The sequence below is a fragment of the Enhydra lutris genome, unplaced genomic scaffold, assembly GCF_002288905.1.
Source record: "Enhydra lutris kenyoni isolate GAN:26980312 unplaced genomic scaffold, ASM228890v2 scaffoldscaffold12, whole genome shotgun sequence".
Classification (NCBI taxonomy): domain Eukaryota; kingdom Metazoa; phylum Chordata; class Mammalia; order Carnivora; family Mustelidae; genus Enhydra; species Enhydra lutris.
Genome location: NW_019154096.1, coordinates 43,935,542 through 43,956,024, shown reverse-complemented (window position 1 = coordinate 43,956,024; position 20,483 = coordinate 43,935,542). Strand labels below are relative to the sequence as shown.

Here is a 20,483-nt window from a genome sequence, read left to right as displayed (position 1 = left end):
CTCCCTGTCCAAAGAGGCTTCCCCCCAGAGTCCTGCCATCTGAGTGGAAGTATTGTTTGAAGAATGAGGTTGGTCCACTGCCTTCCTCCTTACTTGTCTGGATTGAAAGCCTCTTGCTGATGCCTCATCCAGCTCTTTCAGTGAAGGGTCCTTTCTCCGGCAGCAGGAGTTCTGCCCCTGCTGGAGAAAACCAGCTGGTGACAAGAAAATGGGATTTTAAACTCTCTTTGGGTACCTGGCACTGAGAGGTGGAGGTATCTACATGAACCTGCGGTCATGTTTCCATGGAAACAAAGCAGTTTGGACCTGCAGTGTTAGCATTAACCAGCACTCCTCCACAGACGAGCTCCCTCCCTCTTTTAATTCAATTTAAACCAATATTTCGTTGAACACCGACTATGGGCCACGCACTGAGCTGCTGCAAGGACAAAAAAGAACACAATAGACATAGTCTTTGTCTTCATGAAACTCCAGTCTGGCAGCCTGGAGTATGTTCCGAAAGTTCCAAGGTACGATCAGAACATAAACTGAGCCATATAATACGAAACTCAAAAGATGAGTAGGAGTAATAGAACTTTGTAAATAAATGCATATACATATGTTGAAGATACATATTTTCAATTTTTTTCACTGCTGGGGTGAATGGTCAAAAACATTTGAAGAACATTGTCCCAGAGCAAATGATCCCCAAACCTCAATGTGCATTAGAATCCCTCAAGGTGCTTACTAAAAGGACAGATTCCCAGTCCTCGCTTGTAATAATTATGTTTGGTAGATTTGGAGTGAGGAAACTGTTTAGTAAACATTCCAGGTAATTTTGATGAATCCTGCTCTGCAGATCAGTCCCCTACAAAGCTGATTTAATTCTTCAGCCCTAAGACCCAAAAGAGGCTTTTATCCACGGCTAGCCCACATTATAATTCAGGGTAAGGAGGGAATTTTTGGTTTGTTTGTTTCTGTGGGTTTGAGGCATTTGATTATTTTGCTTATCATTATTCAAAGTGGCCTCAGTAACTGCTCCAATTTCTGGGTTTCCCCAATATTTAACTAGTTCTACTTTGTGACTCTGGGGGCTTACTTTAAGCAGCTAACCACTGACCTGGACTTCCCTTACCCCTGACCTTAGCCTATAGCTCCACAGTCCATTGAAGCTGTCTCTTTCTCAGTGATTTGTCTTCGTCTTTTCCAGTAGGATGACCAGCTATCCCAGTTAGTCCAAGACAAAGAGGTTTACAGGAACTCGGATTTCCATTAATATATTTGAGAAAAGAATAGGTAGGCCAGAATGAGCCAGTCATCCTAGCAGGAAGCTTGGCTTTCAATAAACAGGGTATTTGAAGAGTCAGAATGGTGGGCCTAGTTCATGCTGCCTGGCAGGGCTAGTCTCTTTAGCCTAACCACTTCTAAGCCTTCTTTGTTTTCATCTATCTAATTTCCACCTAGATCCATGGAAACAGGAACAAGAACAAGGCTATTAACTAGCATTTAAAAACCACTTGTCAATGTTAGCCGCTGGCTGCCTGCAGAGACTTGGAAATGCCAAGTTTTACGGGAGACTCACACTGTTTGAAAGGGAGAAGAACTACTCCACCAGTGTCCACGTTCCTAAGTGTCGTCAGTCAACCCCAACAGATGCGTCTCTCTCTGGTTCCAGGTAACTAGGAGCAGTGTGTTTCCAGTCCCGTGGCTTGAAGGATTGTAGTGGACCCAAATGACAGGCCTCCTACAGAGTGACTCCATTCCTTGTAATCTGTGTTAAAGCAAGAGTCAGAAAGAGGGTTCTGTGTGAAATCCCTCTCCCTCCAAGTTGAGTCTAGTCCTTGCAGCCCCAGGCTTGCTAGATTACCTAGAAAGAGAGTGTTACTTTCTGCTCAGGGAGGAAGAAATGAGCCAATCTACGATCCGTGTGTTAGGACCTGCCATAGCTATTTTAAAGCCCAATCTCCCTTCGTCCTGGACTCATCCCTAGGGAGAAGGCACCCGAAATCCTCTGTGAGAAATGAGGAACTCGATGCACAAAGACTTTGCATCGTCCCTGTTATGCAGCTAGAAGATACAAAGCAGAAAGCCAACCAGCATTCTCTGAGCGGCGGCTTCTCCCACACCTGCCACTCTCTGCTTCTCCCCACAGGGTCTCTGCTCCTTTCCCATGTTCAGTTTAATTACCACGGGGCAAGCAAGCAGGGAGTTTTTTAAACCCAGATCTTGGGAATGGAAGCTCCCAGATCTCTTGTGTCTGAGCAGCACCTGGGTTCTTAGGCAGCTGGAAAGCATGCAGCCACTCTCTCAGCTTTGCCTCCCAAGGAGCGACCCATTTGGGTCCTGTTTCCTGATGCTGGCGGGGACTCGACACTTCCTTTCTGAAGCGTGATCTTCCCCTTGCCAAATCCCAGTCTCCTCCCAGCCCTCCCAGCTGCTCTCCTAGCTGTTCCAGCTGCTGGATGTTTCCAGAGGGCTCTAAAATGTTCCTCTGTACCTGAGGTTATTCGCATGAAGAGTCCCAACCATTGTGCCCCTGCTTTTGATAAGGCTTAAGAAAAACTGGTGTTTCTATTAGATTGACTGGTGTATGGAAAAGCTGGTTGGCCTATTTGTGGTCCACAAGCCATGCATTGTTCACCAGGCCCTAGAGCTTAGTCAGGAATCAATCTATGCAACTCCACAAAATACCACATCCATAAGATTTCCCTCCCTTTTCTATAAGGTAGAGCTTTGGTCCAACTCTGAAATGTAGGGTTCACCCTCTCTAAGGAGCTCATCCTCTTCCTGCCAGAGGCCAAACTCAGATACCAACTAGGAAACTTGGAAGAAGTCCCCATTTCCACCTCAAAAGACATGACCTCTGCTTACTTCACAACGCCGCTCACTTCCTTCCAGCATCTTTCTATCTTCTTGTCTGGCAAGACAGAAAGACAAACCAGCTGAGGTCCCCACAATCATCTTTGCCTCCTCCTCCCCACCTGGGATGTCCCTCGAGATTCTGAGGTAGAACCCTAGGGTCACAGAACCCAGCTTGAAAAACCAGTCTTTCCCTCCTCTGCTAACATTACAAAAGGAGCCCTGAGACTTCCTGAAGTGGCACTGCGTGTGCCCATCTTTCTTCTTCTAGCCAGAGACAGGAGCCAGCTCCACGGTCCTCGATCTGGACTCTCCTCTCTGCGGGAGCATGGCTGGGGCCTCGGAGCTGAGGCGAGTGTCTGCATAGTGTGGTGAGAGCGTGAGCACATGTGTCCTGAGTCACAGCGAGTGGAGAGCATTCCCTCACCACCATCTTATGTGAGGCTCGAGTTAGGGAACTTTGCCATCCTGCCATGCTCTCCAGCGAGAGATGGGAATGACAATAACAGTGGAAGGAGAAGGGAGTGGGTGGCTCTGTTACTTCCATCTGCAGAACTGAGAAAAATGAGTCGTGTGCATTAGGTGAGAGCTTCTGGCACAGCTGTGGCTTAAAGGTGACAGAAGACGTGGGACTGACGAGGGGAAGCAGGTCTCACCTGGCCGGGAGGCAGAGAGCCAGGAACTGATCAGCTGCAAGGTGACCAAGTTTGACCAAACCACGGAGTACAAGCTGGCTGTACAAGTGGGCTCAGCATCAACATCTTTTCTTTGAACTGACCTAAGGAAAGAAAGCATGGATGTAACTTAGCACAGAGGTACAATATGGTTCAGTGCAGCATTCCTTTCAACAGCAAAATCCTGGGAGCTCTGAGGATCCGATGACCAAGGAAAGAGGGCAGGCTAAAAAAATTACAGCACCAGTATCCGAGAGAACATCACAGTCTTTAAAGAAGTTGAGGAAAAATACTGAATGGAATCTGAAGGTGTTCACTATATATTGTTAAATAAAAAAGCAAGGTACAAAGCAGTATTATTTTCTTCTTCTCTTTTGTTGAAGAAAAATATATAGACTTAGAAGAGCAGTCCAAAAGGGTATCACAGATATTCATTTCCCCCCACCCACCCCAGAAATAGATTTGATATTACATAATATATAATATAATATAAATATGATTTTATGTATACTTTTTAAGAACTTGCATACATTTAAACTTTCTGTATTAACAGAAATTACAAAACAGCCCATGGAAGAAAAATATGTTTTTTAAAAACCAAAACCAAATAAATAACTACCTTTTAGAGCCAGGTCAAAAAGTTGGCACTTGTTCAAACATGCACCAGAGGGTTTTCAATAGCAGAGAGACAAGGATAGGGCAGTGGGCTCAAAGCCCTTGCTGTGAGCCTTAGGGTGGCAAAGAAGAACTTTTGCTAAGCTGTGCAAAATATTAGAGAAAAGGGAGGGAGCAGAAACAGAACAGAAACAGAAAGGGGCAGTGAGGTAGATGAGGGATGAGCAGAACTTAGTTGAGCCATTAGGCATGGCAGGGAAAGAAGGAAGAAAAGTCAGGGAATCCTGCAGAACAAGAAATGGCAAAATCTGCTAATAGCCTCAGCACGTGCTTGGGTGAAAATGAGACTAATGTCCAAAATGACCTACATCAGACAACAGCTGACCTGGGGACATATTGTGCTGTGGGAGGAAGCTGCATCTCAGGAACACCTTTCTGGGAAGAAAGCATGTTATGACTTTATCATCCGACACTCTGCAAAGGCAGAGGTTCTTATATATAGTAACATCAGCTAAAAGGATTCAGAGATAACAACAAATAGAGGAATTATGTTTTAGAGAATCCACTGAAAGGACATAAGTAGTGATGAAAGCAGATGGGAAGGAACAGGAATTGCGCGCTGGAGCAATACTCACTAAGGTCTTTTTTAAAGTCGGAAGCAAGAACATGCCTGTCACATAGCAGATCTCAATAAACGCAGATGTGATCCCTTGTACACACGGTTTAGCTGTCCTCCTCAGGAGGTCCTTCTATGGTTTCCTCTTATTCTCCCTCCAGAGTGTCTACCAGGTACATTGCCTCATCAGTAGTAAGTGCTCAACAATGTCTGCTGGAGAAATAAACGGAGGGAGTTGATAATTCTATTTTGTACTTCTTAATGCCACCTTTATTGATAATGATACTTGTTTCTCCTTATCTCTGCAGCCTCTGCCACTATAACTAGGGAAGGACAGGTGTGATCAGCCACCAGTGGGATCCTCACTCTCCGTGAAATGATTCACTTGGACACCCAGACTGTCCCCAGGTGGAAAGGATTTTAGAAATCAAGTCCTGCAGCTTTGAAGCTGCGCTCACTTCTACCACCTTGTGGTGGGGAGTGACCCATACTCCACTTCAATCAGCAACACAGCTTTTATCTGTTTTGTATCGTGGGCTTTCTAATAAAATTTCATTTGTGCAGTTTTTGAAACTAAGCAAAATCTGAAAACCACACACTCGGAAACCCTCTCATTTCACAGGGAGACAACAGCTGAAAGATGGAGAGCTGTGGGACACCTGGGTGGCTCAGTTGGTTAAGTGTCTGCCTTCAGCTCAGGTCATGATCCCAGAGTTCTGGGATCAAGCCCTGTGTCTATTTAAAAGCCAAAAGATGTATCATATTGAATTTTTAAAAATGTACTTTTATATATCTTATTACTTTTAAACAACACCCCAAAAGACTAAAATTAAAATGAGTCAGGGGCACCTGGGTGGCTCAGTCTATAAGGCTTCTGACTCTTGCTTTCAGCTCAGGTTGTGAGCTAAGGGTGGTGAGATCAAGTCCCGCGTAGGGCTCCAAGCTCAGCGTAGAATCTGCTTAAGACTCTCTCTCCCTCTGCCCCTCCCCCTTGCTGTCTCTCTCACTGTCTCAAATAAATCTTTTTAAAAATAAATGAACATTTAAAAATGATTCAGCTCTCTGCTCAGCAGTGAGTCTGTTTCTCCCTCTCCCTCTGCCTGCTGCTCCCCCTGGTTGTGCTCCTTGCTCTCTAATAAATAAATAAAATCCTTAAAAAAAAAAAAAAAAGATGTAGAGCTGTGGCTAGAAACCAGTTCTTTGGACACTTTGTTCAAAATTCTTCCTCACACATCAAATAGCCCCTAACTTGGGGTATGTGTTTCAAGTCGCTTTCACGTAGAGTTGCCAGATAAAACACCTGATGTCTATTAAATTTGAATATCAGATAAACAAAAAAATTGTTTTAGTATGTCTCAAATACAGCTGCACTTGTCCAGCTGTCCAAACACCAGGCTCCATAAATGCTTCATCTTAGAAGCTGCTGCAGCACCTGGGCCCTCAGTGTTGCTATCAGGAGCTTATTACTTAACTCTCAGTTTGAATGACAAAAACCCAGCCCATAAAGCATACTCTCCACGAGCTATTCTAGATGGAGCCAGGATCCAGCAGCCATCACCACAATAGCCCTGGCCACTCATTGAGGTAAAACGAGGAACTTCTCACGGTAAGTGGAAGGAGTGACCTCTCAGGGTTACCCTGAAGACCACACCCTGCTCCTGTTCACAGTTCAGTAGGTCAAGTGGCTGTGCCCATCTGGGACTGACAAATGTGTGTGCATGCAAGGGAGTTGTCACATCTGCACTGCTGACTTTTGAGGCCAGTTGGACAATCAAACCATAAATCATCAGTCACTTTCTTGTCTCAGGGATCAAATCAGATTTCTTCCAAGGCAAACTAGTATTTCTTCACTTCTGGTTCCATCCCATAATAAGCTCCACTACAAACTGCATTTGCCAAACATACTGCCGGACATGGAGGTGAGTGAAGGAAGCTCCCATCCTTGAGGTGCCCACATTCTCGAAAGGCAGGCAAGTGTGAAACATACTGTGTGTATGTGAAGCACTACAGTGAGGGTAAATAAGCATGAACCACTATGAGTGCAGGAGGGCCATGTGAGAAAACCCGAAGTCAGACAAAGATGAAATGATGAGGTGGAGCCACAGAAATGGGACAGTAGGATCAAAGGCTCAGAGGCATGAAATGCCATAATAGTGTGTCCAAAAAACCATGAATAGGTTAATGTTGCTTGAGTGCAAAATTTAAGATGATGAAAAAAATGATGAGGTTAGAAATCTAAGTTGACTCTATAACATAAAATAGAAAACTACTAGAAAAGCTTGAGGCAGAAAAACAGCACAGTCAGAGGTTTTGGAAGAAGCTGACTGGAGGCCAGCTGGGAAGGGATGGGGGTGGAGTGCAGGGCAAGGGGGACACTGAACAAAGTCTGGCATCAAAGAGTAATGCATGGACCACATAGAAGATGGAGACAGTCTCATGAGGCTAACAAGGAAGGGAGAGGATCTGGCCTTGAGAAATACTTACAAGGCCAAACAGGTGAGATGTGGCTGGTTGGGAATGAATGGTCAGAGGGAAAGGACAGAACAAAGCCCAGTTTTCTAGCCTGGGTGACTAGGTGGGTAAAATTTCTGTCAAAGGAGAGAGAAAGTTCCCCTAATCTCAGATAACACCCTGTGTCCATCCCTTTGTCCTCACAGAACAAAATATGTTCTTGTCGTGTGCGTCTTTGTCCCAGGGCAGCCTGCCCCTCTGAGAATGCAGGGCAGAACCACGTCAGGTCCCAGGCCCTCGCATCACTGGTGCTGGCTCCCAGTCAGCACGCAATAAATATTTGTCAAGAAGAAAGACAAATACCAAATACTGCACGGTGTCACAAGTATGTAGAATGTTAAAAAAATAAATAAAATCTAAAAAGGCTTGATCTCCTAGAGAGGATAGAAAAGTGGTTGCCAGGGATGGGGGAAAGGGGTGGAAATAGGGCATTGGGGAGTAACTGGAAAAGGATACAGACCTTCGGATGGAGGATAAGCTAGGTCTGAGGGTCTAATGTACCACATGGTGACCACAGTTACACACTGTAGTGTATAATTCAAAGTTGCTAGGAGAGTAGAACTTAAATGTTCTCACACACAAAAACAGGTAAGCATGTGAGGTGATAGGTGTGTTAATGGTATCACAATGTATACACAGACCAAATCATCATGTTGTACACCTTAAATAGCTTGTACCTTTGTCAATTATATGTTAACAAAGCTGAATAAATGCCAAAAATTATAATCGTGAAAGGGAATATACAAGGAAAAAAGACACAAATAAATTGCCTTCTGGACAGTGAGTCCGAAACAACTGTGCAAAAAGCCAATGTGGATAACCGGGAAGCAGCAGGACAGGAAACAAGTCTGAATCTCGGGGGCAGAATAGGTCTGGAGGTAAAGATGTGAGAGATACCAGCTAGTGATAAAAGCATGAAAGTGAGAAGAGCATCAGGAGTGGACCCTAATGAAATTCAACATTTAAAGGGGTTTACTTCCTCCCACTTTATAGTGAATTACCTTTGCCTTCTAGAAATGCACCAACTCCGCCCCCTCAGAGCTGACGTGTGACACAATTCAGGAACACGTTCCTAGGTTGTGACGCAGGGAGGGTTCACCTATGCCTTTATGACCTTCCCAAGGCAACATCATATGCCTATTTTGCCAACTCAGTTCTCCTGGGTTCTTTAAACAGCCTCTGAATTCTGTGAAATTCTCCTTCATGAAATCCTCCTATGGACCACTGGGTCGCAACTATCTTCAATATGCTAGCCTGTGAATCATAAACTGCCATTCTGCTTAATCAAAGTGTAGAACACTTAATGTTTTACCAGTTCTTTTTCCAAATAGGTATCTTTGTCATCTACCTTTAAGATGAAATTAGACTGTGTTGATATAAACACCTGTTGTCTATTACTCATTGGTGTATTGTTTCTATCCTGTTGACTGTGTGTTCAGCCACAGCAGGATTCTGTGTGCTTTGACCTAGGGTGTACCCTGAGGAAACCACAGGCTATGTCAAGCAAAGTGAGACGACATCCTGGATGTTCCAGCATCAGTCTGTTGAAACCACCCTATAGCCACATGATATGTCAAACTATGCATTTTGGCTTGGAAAATGTGGTTAGGGCAGGAATGCTTTGTAGATTGTGTGGTATTTACAATTAGACATTTGACATAAGCTTTTTAGAAACAACCAAAAAAGGATGTTGAGCTTCTAAATTCTTAGCTTTGTCAAAAGCCGACAGGGTTTCTTTAGAAAGATTAAAAAGATAATAACTAGAAAGGAAAATGTCTAATGTCAATATGATAAATATATATTTATGTCTATGGGCCAATATAATTTTCAGTGATGGATCAGTTAAGAATAAATACATCTTTTTATATGATTGTCTGTTTTGTGTGTGTTGAGTTTGAGGAGTTCTTTATAGATCCTGGATATCAACCTTTTGTCTGTACTGACATTTGCAAATATCTTCTCCCATTCCGTGGGTTGCCTCTTTGTTTTGTTGACTGTTTCCTTTGCTGTGCAGAAGCTTTTGATCTTGATGAAGTCCCAATAACCTTACACCAGTTAGAATGGCCAAAATTAGCAAGACAAGGAACAACATGTGTTGGAGAGGATGTGGAGAAAGGGGAACCCTCTTACACTGTTGGTGGGAATGCAAGTTGGTGCAGCCACTTTGGAAAACAGTGTGGAGATTCCTCAAGAAATTAAAAATAGAGCTTCCCTATGACCCTGCAATTGCACTACTGGGTATTTACCACAAAGATACAGATGTAGTGAAAAGAAGGGCCATCTGTACCCCAATGTTTATAGCAGCAATGGCCACGGTCGCCAAACTGTGGAAAGAACCAAGATGCTCTTCAACGGACGAAGGGATAAGGAATATGTGGTCTGTATACACTATGGAGTATTATGCCTCCATCAGAAAGGATGAATACCCAACTTTTGTAGCAACATGGACGGGACTGGAAGAGATTATGCTGAGTGAAATAAGTCAAGCAGAGAGAGTCAACGATCATATGGTTTCACTTATTTGTGAAGCATAACAAATAGCATGGAGGACAAGGGGAGATGGAGAGGAGAAGGGAGTTGAGGGAAATTGGAAGGGGAGGTGAACCATGAGAGACTATGAACTCTGAAAAACAATCTGAGGGTTTTGAAGGGGCGGGGGGTGGGAGGTTGGGGGAACCAGGTGGTGGGTATTAGAGAGGGCACGGATTGCATGGAGCACTGGGTGTGGTGCAAAAACAACGAATACTGTTATGCTGAAAAGAAATTAAAAAAAAAAAGAATAAATTCATCTGCAAACCACAAGAAGCCTCCCTTTCCCACATAACAAGTTCAGAGACAGGCAGTCCTTGTTAGCACAGGAGCTGCCCACTGCGACCCAGGTTCCTCCTGCCCGTCCTCTCTGCCATCCTTAGTTATACTCACTTGTCCTCACACTTGTCTTAGGGATGGTGATTTCTGGTAGGTCCACCTCCAAGGTTCATGTCCCTAAGAAGACAGGGAGAAATGGGTAGAGTCAAGGAAGAACAGGAACTTGTTTTAGTCAGGAAGAGAAGCTCTCCCCAGTGACTTTCACCTACCTTTCACTGACCAGCTTGGGCTACAAGAGGACAGAGATCAAGTTTGTAGCTTGTATAGCTTCCATGGCAGAACCTGGTCGGAGGTAGGAGAAATCAAAACTAGAAACTGTCAATCAGGTATTTCCGACAAGAAAAAGTCTAAGTCACATTATTAGATCTACCTATTTCCTAAAATCTTGTGAGCATACTTTAATCTAATTTACACGTGCTGATGTTGATTTCTATTTGCATAATCCTTAAGGTGATCTTACGTCAAAATTTTCCACTCTATATAAGCAATATTACCCTCCTTTTTTATATGGTCTACTTTATCAAAGTGAGCTAGGAAAAGGATTAAAAATATTTCCAGATGCTAGCTCAGGTAATAGGGTGAATAGGATATATTTTTATTTACATGTTATTTTTTAAATTGGTTCCTGGAATTTCCCCCAGCAGTGCCAAGAATATCTGTGGTCGGAAAGCAACAGTATCATGGATAATTTTACCTATCTTGCCACATGTTTGCCCTGCTTGGTCCAGACATGAATTGGAGTTGGTACAGATGTAAAGTCAGAGAATGGATTTTGTGCGTGTAGAGCCTTTTCCGCAGAGAAGTGCTTTATCTCCATCTGGTGGACAACCTTGTCTTTGCAATGTCGGTGGTGGTTCTCAGGCCCGGCTGCACCTCAGGATCCCCAGTGAGGCTTGCAAATAATCTGGATCCCCAGGCCCCTCCCCAGACCATTTCAATCAGATCTGGGAAAGGATACAGGCAGCAGCACTTCTGTTTTTCTAAGATACATAATTCTAATATGCAATTAGGGTGAAGATCCACTAAGTCAGAAGCTGCTCTAAATTGGTGATGATACTAGAGAATCATCCCTCCTGCAAGATTGCCATAAAGGAGAAAGGGCAATCTATGAAGGTAAATTCTAGAATGTTCCTGAGGCCTTTTACACGTTCCAGAGGGGAACTCAGCAAGTTGATGCTAAGAATATAAGAAAGCTAAATTTAAATTACTTCCTGCGTGACTCTCCCTATGAGACAATGTGCTGAGCAAATACATAATAAGACCTCTCCCTGGGCAAAACTCAGTCTCAATCTGATTTTAATTGTTTAGGTGTTTACAAAAATTTTTTACACATTTTCCCATTTAATTCTCTTAAGAACCTATGAAGGTAGGTAGTCCTTCTTCCCATGCGTGTTGGCACTCATCTAGCAACAGAAAGCCTTAGCGTATCCTAGGTGCCCACTCAAACCCTGCTTTTCCCTTCATCATCTCTCATTAAAACTTTAACTCCGCTAAACACTGTATTGTATAATTGATATTTCCTACTACAACTTAAATTTGCTAACCAAAAAAAGGTGGGAGGGGGTAAGTATGTGATGGATATATTAATTAACTTGATGGCTGGGGGATCCTTTCACTATGTATACAAATATCAAGTCATCACTTTGTACATTTTAAATATCTCACAATTCTGTCAATTAGATCTCAGTAAAGCTGAAAAAAAGAACTATCTGAGTAAAGACAACGCAAGTATTCTGTGTAATATTCTTATTCATGCAAATTTTCTGTAATTTTGAGATTTACAAACACAAAGTTTTTTGAAAGTATTTTTTAGAAACTGACTTTCTTTCTCAGCTTGGCTTTTTTTTTTTTTTTCCACTGATTACAGATTTTACTTCATGTGCACTTGATGACCTTGAAAGGAAAATATATCAAAGGCATATATACACTTATAGTTCTTATTCAACATGTAGCATGGAAAAATACATCTTATTTATTGCTTTTTACACATTCCAGAAAATATCCAAATGAAGATAGGTTCAAACTGGTCACCTCTTTAAGTGCTTCTCAAATTGATTCCCACTTACTCATGTCCTCTGATCCCATCTCCTGACCCCAGCCTCAAAGCAATCACTATAGTTTTGCCTCTACTTCTGGCTTTGTCTTTCCATGATAACCAATGTCGTCTTTTCGTATGTATATTGACCACTGCTTGTATCTTCTTTAGTGAAGGATCTGTTCAAGTCTTCTTTTACCAGAATTTTATTGGGCTGGTTGTGCTCTCATTACAATTTTATACAATCTTTTATTTCTCCCAATCAGTGGCTCATATACATTGTGTTGTTTTCCTCACAATTTTTAAGACTGTGTTGATTTTTCTTTCAAAATTTTCTTTATTGTTGTTTTTCAGTAGTTTGACTATGATCTTCTGAGGTGTAGTCTTCTTTGGATTTCTTTATTGGGGTTTATATCTATCAAAGCCAGTGTTTCTTCATAAAACTTATAAAATGACCATTTTTTGCAAGTATATTTTTCTGCCCTATTTTCATTTTTTATCCTTATGAATCTCCAATTACATGTCAATCCATTTGATATTGTTCTATAGGACCCTAAGGCTCTTTTCTTTCTTCAACCTCTTTTCTCCCAGTTTCGGCAATTTAAATTGATCTGTTTTTAAGTTCACTGACACATTCTTCTGACATTTCCGCTGCTAAATCTATCCAGTATCTCTCTCATTTCATTTATTTTACTTTTCTGCGGTAACAACTCTATCTTATTTTTTATACTTTCCATTTCTCTGCTGAGATTCCTTATGTCTATAGTCATTAAGATGACATTTCCTTCAAATCTGAACATACACTTAAGAGTTGCTTTAAAGTTTTTTGCAAAATTCAACATGTGCCATGTCAAGGTTTGTTTTGACTCTGTATCACACATTATAAGAGATACATTACAGAGAATCTGTATTGTATCTTCCTTTGAAGGGTGTTGATTTTTGTTCCAGGAGGCATTCTAATTACTGACTACTTTCAACTTTATGTAGGTTTGGTTTTATACTTCGTTAGTATGAATCTTTGGAAAGCACGAGGTATTTCTCAAGCCCTTCTAATTTGGTAAACTCTGCCTCCCTCACAAATCTCATTGAGGCTTGATTTCAGTCTATATTCAGGGACACTCATTTACACTCTGAGAGCTGAAACAAAAAGGCCATGTCACTTGTTCAACCTAGCTGGGAACATGCATGTTGGGCAACTCAAATTTTTGCCACTCTGCACATGTCTGAGAATGACTACAAAAGTGCCTACCCCACTGAGAAGTACATTTTCCCAAGTAAGCAAATCTGCAAATGTAATCCATGAATGAAGATCAACTGTGTATCTATTTTTAGCATAATGAAACCAGGTAACATTAAAAAAAAATATTAGTGCTTAAAAAGTTTTAATGAACTATTTTGATTAAATTTTCCCTAAACATAGTGTGTCTTAAGACACTAACGATAACTTGTTTCCCTGACTCAAGGTCATCATTATAATAAGCTAAATAATGATAAAATCCAAAGAAACCTTTAAGGTTTTACATATATAAATGTATACTCTTAGATTTAAAAGCCCCAGTTGGCAATAGTTCTTGAGGCTGCTGCTTTGGTTTTTGCTGGTTCCTTTTTCTTTTTCTTTTTTTTTTAAATCAAAGCTCAATAAACCTTAGCTGTATGATCTTATGAAAAGTAAATTTTATGGGTCTCAGTTTTCTTATCTATAATATTAAGAAAATGCATTTCTTAGGTCCTTCCAGATCTAAAATTCTATCTTTTCTAGCTAGCTGTGCCTTTTCAGACTCTAGATGATTCTTTTCTTCCTGCTTCTGATCTTCTGTGTTCCCAAAAAATAGGAAAGCCAACTCTATTTGCTCACTAACAAATAAAAGACATTCTAATTAAAGACTTGAGATCTTTTCTAAATTATGTGCCCACAAATTCTGGCAACTAGGAGACCTGTACACACTTACTCCTGGATCTTAGCTATACTCCAAACAGACACGTAAAATCAGTTGTATTTCCTAACAAATGAAGTAAAAACAATTCATAAGACACTGTTAAATACAGTAATCCAAATATCTGACCTATGATATGTGTAAAAAAACAAAACAAAAAAACAGCATCCTTCCTAGGATCTTCACTGATCCTATGCCTAGGATAAAAGGAAAATGAACAGAGTTTTTATATAGCATAATGTATAAACTTGTCAAATCACTAAGTTGTATACCTGAAACTAATGTAACATTGTGTGTCAACTATACTTAAAAAAAGAGGAAGAAAAAGAAACTATTATAAAAAGTCTTAGAAAAGTAGACAAATGGTGCTGTTGATTTATTGTCTTTATTGAATTAAAATTATACTATGTATAAAATAGCAATGTATACACAGGAATTAATGCATTATAATATATACAATTATCTTTGAAAAGTCAGGACTCAAGTTACAATGATTATGAACATAAAACCTCTATTAAAACATTTTCCATAAGTGATTTATTTAGCTGTTTTAGTTCGGAGTCGTCGTTTGAGAATCTGATGATCACTTTCCTTTACTTTATGGTCCATCAAAATCTGAAATTAACAATTTCATAATATTTTTATAAATAAAAGGTTATTTATAATTTAGTAAGATCTATTCATGTGCTTAATAATTGAAATAACAGGTACAATGTTTTTGTCCCTTTAGACTATAAGTATACTAATCTATTAAAAAGCATTATCTAAAGTAATAGATTTTGTAATGATTCTTCCAACACTACCTAACATAGGATTAAAATAATCTACACCCTATACGGATTTCAGGACATATATAGCTTGAAGTAATTAATGAAATATTTGGAGGCAAGTGCCTCAAATACTGTTTAAGAAAAAAATCTTTCAGAGCAACAAGTACAAAAATCCCCCCTTATCTGTGGGGCCTATGTTACAAGTGGATGCCTGAAACCAAGGATAGTACCAAACCCTATGTTTATTGTTTTTTCCTATATATACATACCTATGATACAGTATAACTTATGAGTTAGGCACATTATTGTATTAACAACAATTCACTAATAAAACAATTATAACAACATACTACAGTAGGTTATGTCAATGTTGTATGTCTCTTCTAAGTATTTTATCTACTGTACTCTCCCATCTTCTTATGATGATGAGAAATGATAAAATGCCTATGTGATGAGATGAAGTAAGGTGAATGACGTGGAGGCACTGTGACACAGTGCTAGGCTCTTACTGATCTTCTGAAATATATCAGAAGGAGGATCATCTGCTTCCAGACCATGAAGACCATAGGACACTGAAACCATGGAAAGCAAAACCAAGGATAAGAAGGGACTACTATAGTGCTCGCTTCAGCAGCACATATACTAAGAAGGGACTACTGTATATAACTTAGAAGAGTAGAAAGAGCATTATATTGCAACTAAGAAAAGAAAGAAATTCGGTCAAGGGAAGAAATTATACATTAATCAGACAGATAGTGAAAAGTGACCAAGAGAATAGTATTTCCTATTGACCCTAATTCTTCACCACCTGCCTTCCAGTGTCTGGTATCTGACATCTACTGCTGCAAAAGGTCTCTGCCCTGATTTCTCTTAGCCACTTCCTGTTGAAGGCTTCTCCTTAAATTACTTTTCTACCATCCCTTTCATCCACTAGGCAAATGCAAGCATGATGGAAAATTAGAACTTTCCCTGTAATAGCACAGATTGTTCTGAGTGAAGAGATGAGTCATCGAGTCAGGATGACAAACTACAGCCTTTTCTTAAAAGAACCTGGAAGGCTTAGAGGAAAGGTGGGAGGAAATGACTGAATGTCAATTCTATATTTTTACCAGGCCCACTTAGGCCAGATTTGTACAACTCTTGTAACAAAGTTAACAAAAAAAAAAAATAGCTGTTAGAAGCAAATAAATGACTGAACAGTGATAATTCTATTGATGGGATTAAAATTTCTCTGATTAATTTACAAATGTAAATAGGTGACACTTGTATACATTAATGCAGTACTTACAATTATCATAAAGTTAATACATCAGATAGCAAAAGTATAACATTTAAAGCATATTCCAAGAGATCTGATCTAAAGAATAAAAATTCAAACCATTATAAAATTCAGATTGTTATGAATACTCCCAAATTAAAAAGAACATGAACAGTTTTATTTTTAAGAAAACCAAAAAGAGTAGCTTACCACTTGCCCAGATATATCAATAGGAGATGAAATTTCATTTGTGTATAATTTCCGTTTGGCCCGTTTTGGTCGAGACATGTTTTCTTTACTTACTTCCACATTTGAGAGCTTTGAAGAGCTCATTGTTTCAATTATCTTCTTTGCTGTGAAGGAAAAAATGAAACAAGATGGGATCAGGAGGGAGAAAACCATAAGAGACTCTTAATCTCATAAAACAAACTGAAGGTTGCTGGGGGGTGGGGCGGTTAGAGATACGGTGGCTGGGTTATGGACACTGGGGAGGGTATCTGCTATGGTGAATGCTGTGAAATGTGTAAGCTTACTGATTCACAGACCTGTACCCTTGTGGCAAATAATACATTACATGTTAATTTAAAAAAATTTAAAAATCTTGTTTGGATCTAAAAAAAAAGAGAGTGTGTGTGTGTGTGTGTGTGTGTGTATACATGTGTGTGTGTATATGCACATATATATATATATATATATATATATGTAAATTATTTAAATCCTGAAACAAATAACTTTCTAACTGAAAAGGTATGATCCTTAATAAAGAAAAACATAGCAAATTAAAGAGAAAAAGCACTGTGAAAGGACATGACTAGTCAACTCACAAAGAAAAAAATTAACTGTCTCATAAACACATGAATAATGATGAACAGCAAAAACAAAAAAACAAACAAAACATCATTTGGCTAATGTCAAAAAAAGGTCTGGTAAATTAGAGTACAGCCAATAAAATTCAGGTGTTTTTAATGACTTGGAAAGGCTTATGCTGTTATGCAAAAAAGCCTGGACCATGCAGCAGTACACATATGTAAAGATATCCACAATAAATGTTAAGTGAAAGTAGTTTAGAATTGTGAGCCCTTTGCTTATCACTAATACACACATACACACACACATAGAGTAAATCAAATTCTTAAATTTTTTTTTTAAGATTTTATTTATTTATTTGACAGAGAGAGATCACAAGTAGGCAGAGAGGCAGGCAGAGAGAGAGAGGAAAGCAGGCTTCCTGCTGAGCAGAGAGCCCAATGCGGGGCTCGATCCCAGGACCCTGAGATCATGACCTGAGCCGAAGGCAGCGGCTTAACCCACTGAGCCACCCAGGCGCCAGTGTAAATCAAATTCTTAATAGTTGATTGCTTCTGGGAAGTGGAATAAAAATTTCCAATTCTTACTTTGTACATTTGTCTTTCAACAGGTACGTATTAATTTTAATAGAAAACATATTTCCATCTGGGAAACCTCCTGGGTAGAAAATCCTTGTACATATAATATCAAGTATATTTTTTTTAAATAGAAAAAATATTGAAGGAAATATGCTAAATTGAAAATCTACTTGTAAAGTGTTGATTTGTCCTTGAAAGAACTGAGCTGCCCAATGTCAGAGCAGCCAATTAAGTCAATAAGCCACAATGAAAGTAATACTTAAACCTTTAACTACTTACTGCAATAATAGAATAAGCAAGAGGCAAAACGTGAGAAAGTGCCAACTCCCACCCCCACCTTCTGTCTTTCCCCAAGTGTGGTCCAGGTCAGAAAGATCAGAACAGAAATGGGAGGTCACCCCCTGCCGAGGGAGCACTGAACAAAAGCTCTTGCACAGCAGTTTTATGGATCTTGGGACTGGAGGCCAGAGGAAGGGCTACGAATGGAAAAGTAAAGTCAGAGGAGAAAGTGTCTTCAAGCTTCTCTCCCCTTTCCTGCCATAAGAAGGTCTTAGGCAGAAGTGCCTGAGGAATTTCTCTGCTGAAGGGCCCTGGTAAAGAGGCTCTCAATGAAGGCACCGTGGCTAGAACTACAGATATGCATCAGGGCATTGCTGGCCAGGGTCCTGAGTCCTTGACTCCTTTCAGAAACTGCTCACCTTTGCTGTGGAGAGGGCAGTTTTCCCCATGAGGCCTAACAGGTAAAGCCTTTGTAAATGCCTATGGTCAGCCTAAAAAGAAGATTTTGGCCAGTACCACCAAACTCATTACAGTGTGCCAGCCCGATACTAAGAGCTGAGAATGGGAACCATACAGACACGCTGCGCTTATGAAGCTTATACAATAGTGCAAAAAGTCAGAAAACAAAAATCATAGCTTAACTAATTCAATTTGCACTTTGAAAAGATCACGGGCGGCCACGCACTGGATGGACAGGAGATAGATAAGAGGAAAAAGTTGGAAAACCAGTGAATGAAGGAATGAAATAACGGTGATTATCTAGAACAGATTTTTAAAATTAATATCTGTTTTTTCCCCCTACATTTCCAAGTGATCAACAACAGACACAGTGTAGTTACAATGCAAATAGGGGTATCTTCTACTCCTAGAAATAACTTTAAAAAAAATCCACACGAGGGGCACCTGGTTGGCCCAGTCAGAAAAGCATTTGACTCTAGATCTCCGGGTTGTGAGTTCAAGCCCCATGCTGGGTACAGAGATTAAATAAATAAACTTAACAAAAGAACAAAAAAACAACAATAACAACAGCAGCAAAAAAAAAACAGGCGCCTGGGTAGCTCAGTCCTTGTGTCTGCCTTCAGCTCAGGTCATGATCCCAGGGTCCTGAGATTAAGCCCTACATTGGGCTTCCTGCTAAACTGGAAGCCTGCGTCTCCCTCTCCCACTCCCCCTGCTTGTGTTCCCTCTCTTCTGTCTCTCTTTCAAGTAAATAAATGAAATGAAAAAAAAAAAAAAAAAAAAAAAAAGACCCACACCAGGTATACAGGAAGGGAAGAGGTTACAGAGCTGAGTCAACCAAATAACGAAGTCAATTACCATATGGGTACTTCCCTGTCCTTGAAAACCTATTTTCTTTTACTATGTAAGTGCTAATCAATATAATTTAAATAAAATACTTATGGATCTAAAATAACAAGTCCTGCCTCTCCACATTCAGACATTTAACAGTTTGCTGTTTGTCCCTTCTATGTTTATACTAATTACACCTTTTAAAAAAGTACATATTTTTTGAAAAATATATACAAATGGGGTCTGGTAAGTCTGAAGTTCCCAAGCTGTGCACTAAGACTAGAGCCAACTCACAAGAGCATCTTGAAATATTTTAAATATTCAAAGAAAACAGTGACATACAATAGCTCAAGATAATTCATAGTTTCAAATGATAACATATTACATTCCTTTTGATGATGATGTATCTTTGCAACACTGATTTTCAGAAGCTGAGTTTTCAGTAGTTGTTTGGCCTTAGTACTAATGGATAAAATATTAGGTGTTTCTCTGGGTACAGGGGAACAATGAAAACAAAACAAAAAAATCACTCACTGAGACATTAAGGGCACTGTGAACAAAGAAAGTTTGGGGACCTCAGTGTTAAGTTTTTACAGAAAAGTGTTTTTAGACTTCTACTATCCCCTGCTTTAGTTCCTTTCCTTCCCCATTCTCCTCACTTCTAGTCTCTAATTTATCCAAGTGCTACCAATGAGGCAATCTCCTGAAAATCTACTCTACTGCCTGCCCCTTTCCCCAATGCTCTCTCCACACTCTCCATGTCAGATATGTACTGTTACCCCAAAGTGCCTGCATATGCTCTACACTCTCCTGGTACTGTGCCTCTGTTAAAACTGTTCCCCTACAGCAGATGTGTGTGTGTGTGGGTGTATGTGTGTACATATACATGTATGTTTGTGTTTATGTATATGTGTACAGAAAAAGTATAGATCTTAGTATGTGTTTATACACAGGTAGTTAATAAGGTTAATGTTATATTATAAAGAAAAAAGCATGAAGCAACTAAACCCAATAGATATTTACAGAAATACATATTTTTGATATATATGAATCGATAATGTTTGTCAATGCATAGAAAAAAATACTATAAGAATATATACCATAATATAGTGGTTACCTCTAGAGGGTGTAATCCTGCCAGGATTTCAATACCCAAGTTAATCCCATCTCTTTCAAAAATTAAAATTTTCCCTTAGCCTCTGAATCAGAATAGCTCTCTTCCCTCCAATACTACCACAGCACTTTGCTTGAACCCTGTAAGTACATTAAGCAAGCCGCTTTGAATTAATTTGATCCTTGAACAACACAGAGCTTTGGGGTGCTGACCCCTGCAAATTGTCAAAAATCTGAGTTCAACTTTTGACTCTCCAAAAATTTAACTACTAATAGCCTACCGTTGATCACAACTCT

General features: G+C 40.0%; 1 protein-coding gene across 1 annotated transcript in view; it reads right to left on the bottom strand.

Annotated features, from left to right (window-relative positions):
* Window positions 1-14,460: 14,460 nt before the first annotated feature.
* Window positions 14,461-20,483, bottom strand: part of LOC111145285 (kinesin family member 20B) — a 77,496-nt gene continuing 71,473 nt past the window's right edge. Inside the window, exons 32-33 of the mRNA XM_022500119.1 lie at window positions 16,330-16,472; window positions 14,461-14,706 (exon numbers count right to left, since the gene is read on the bottom strand). Coding sequence (XP_022355827.1) covers window positions 14,629-14,706; window positions 16,330-16,472 — 221 coding nt within the window. The 3' untranslated portion in view covers window positions 14,461-14,628. The remainder of the gene's footprint in view (window positions 14,707-16,329; window positions 16,473-20,483) is intronic.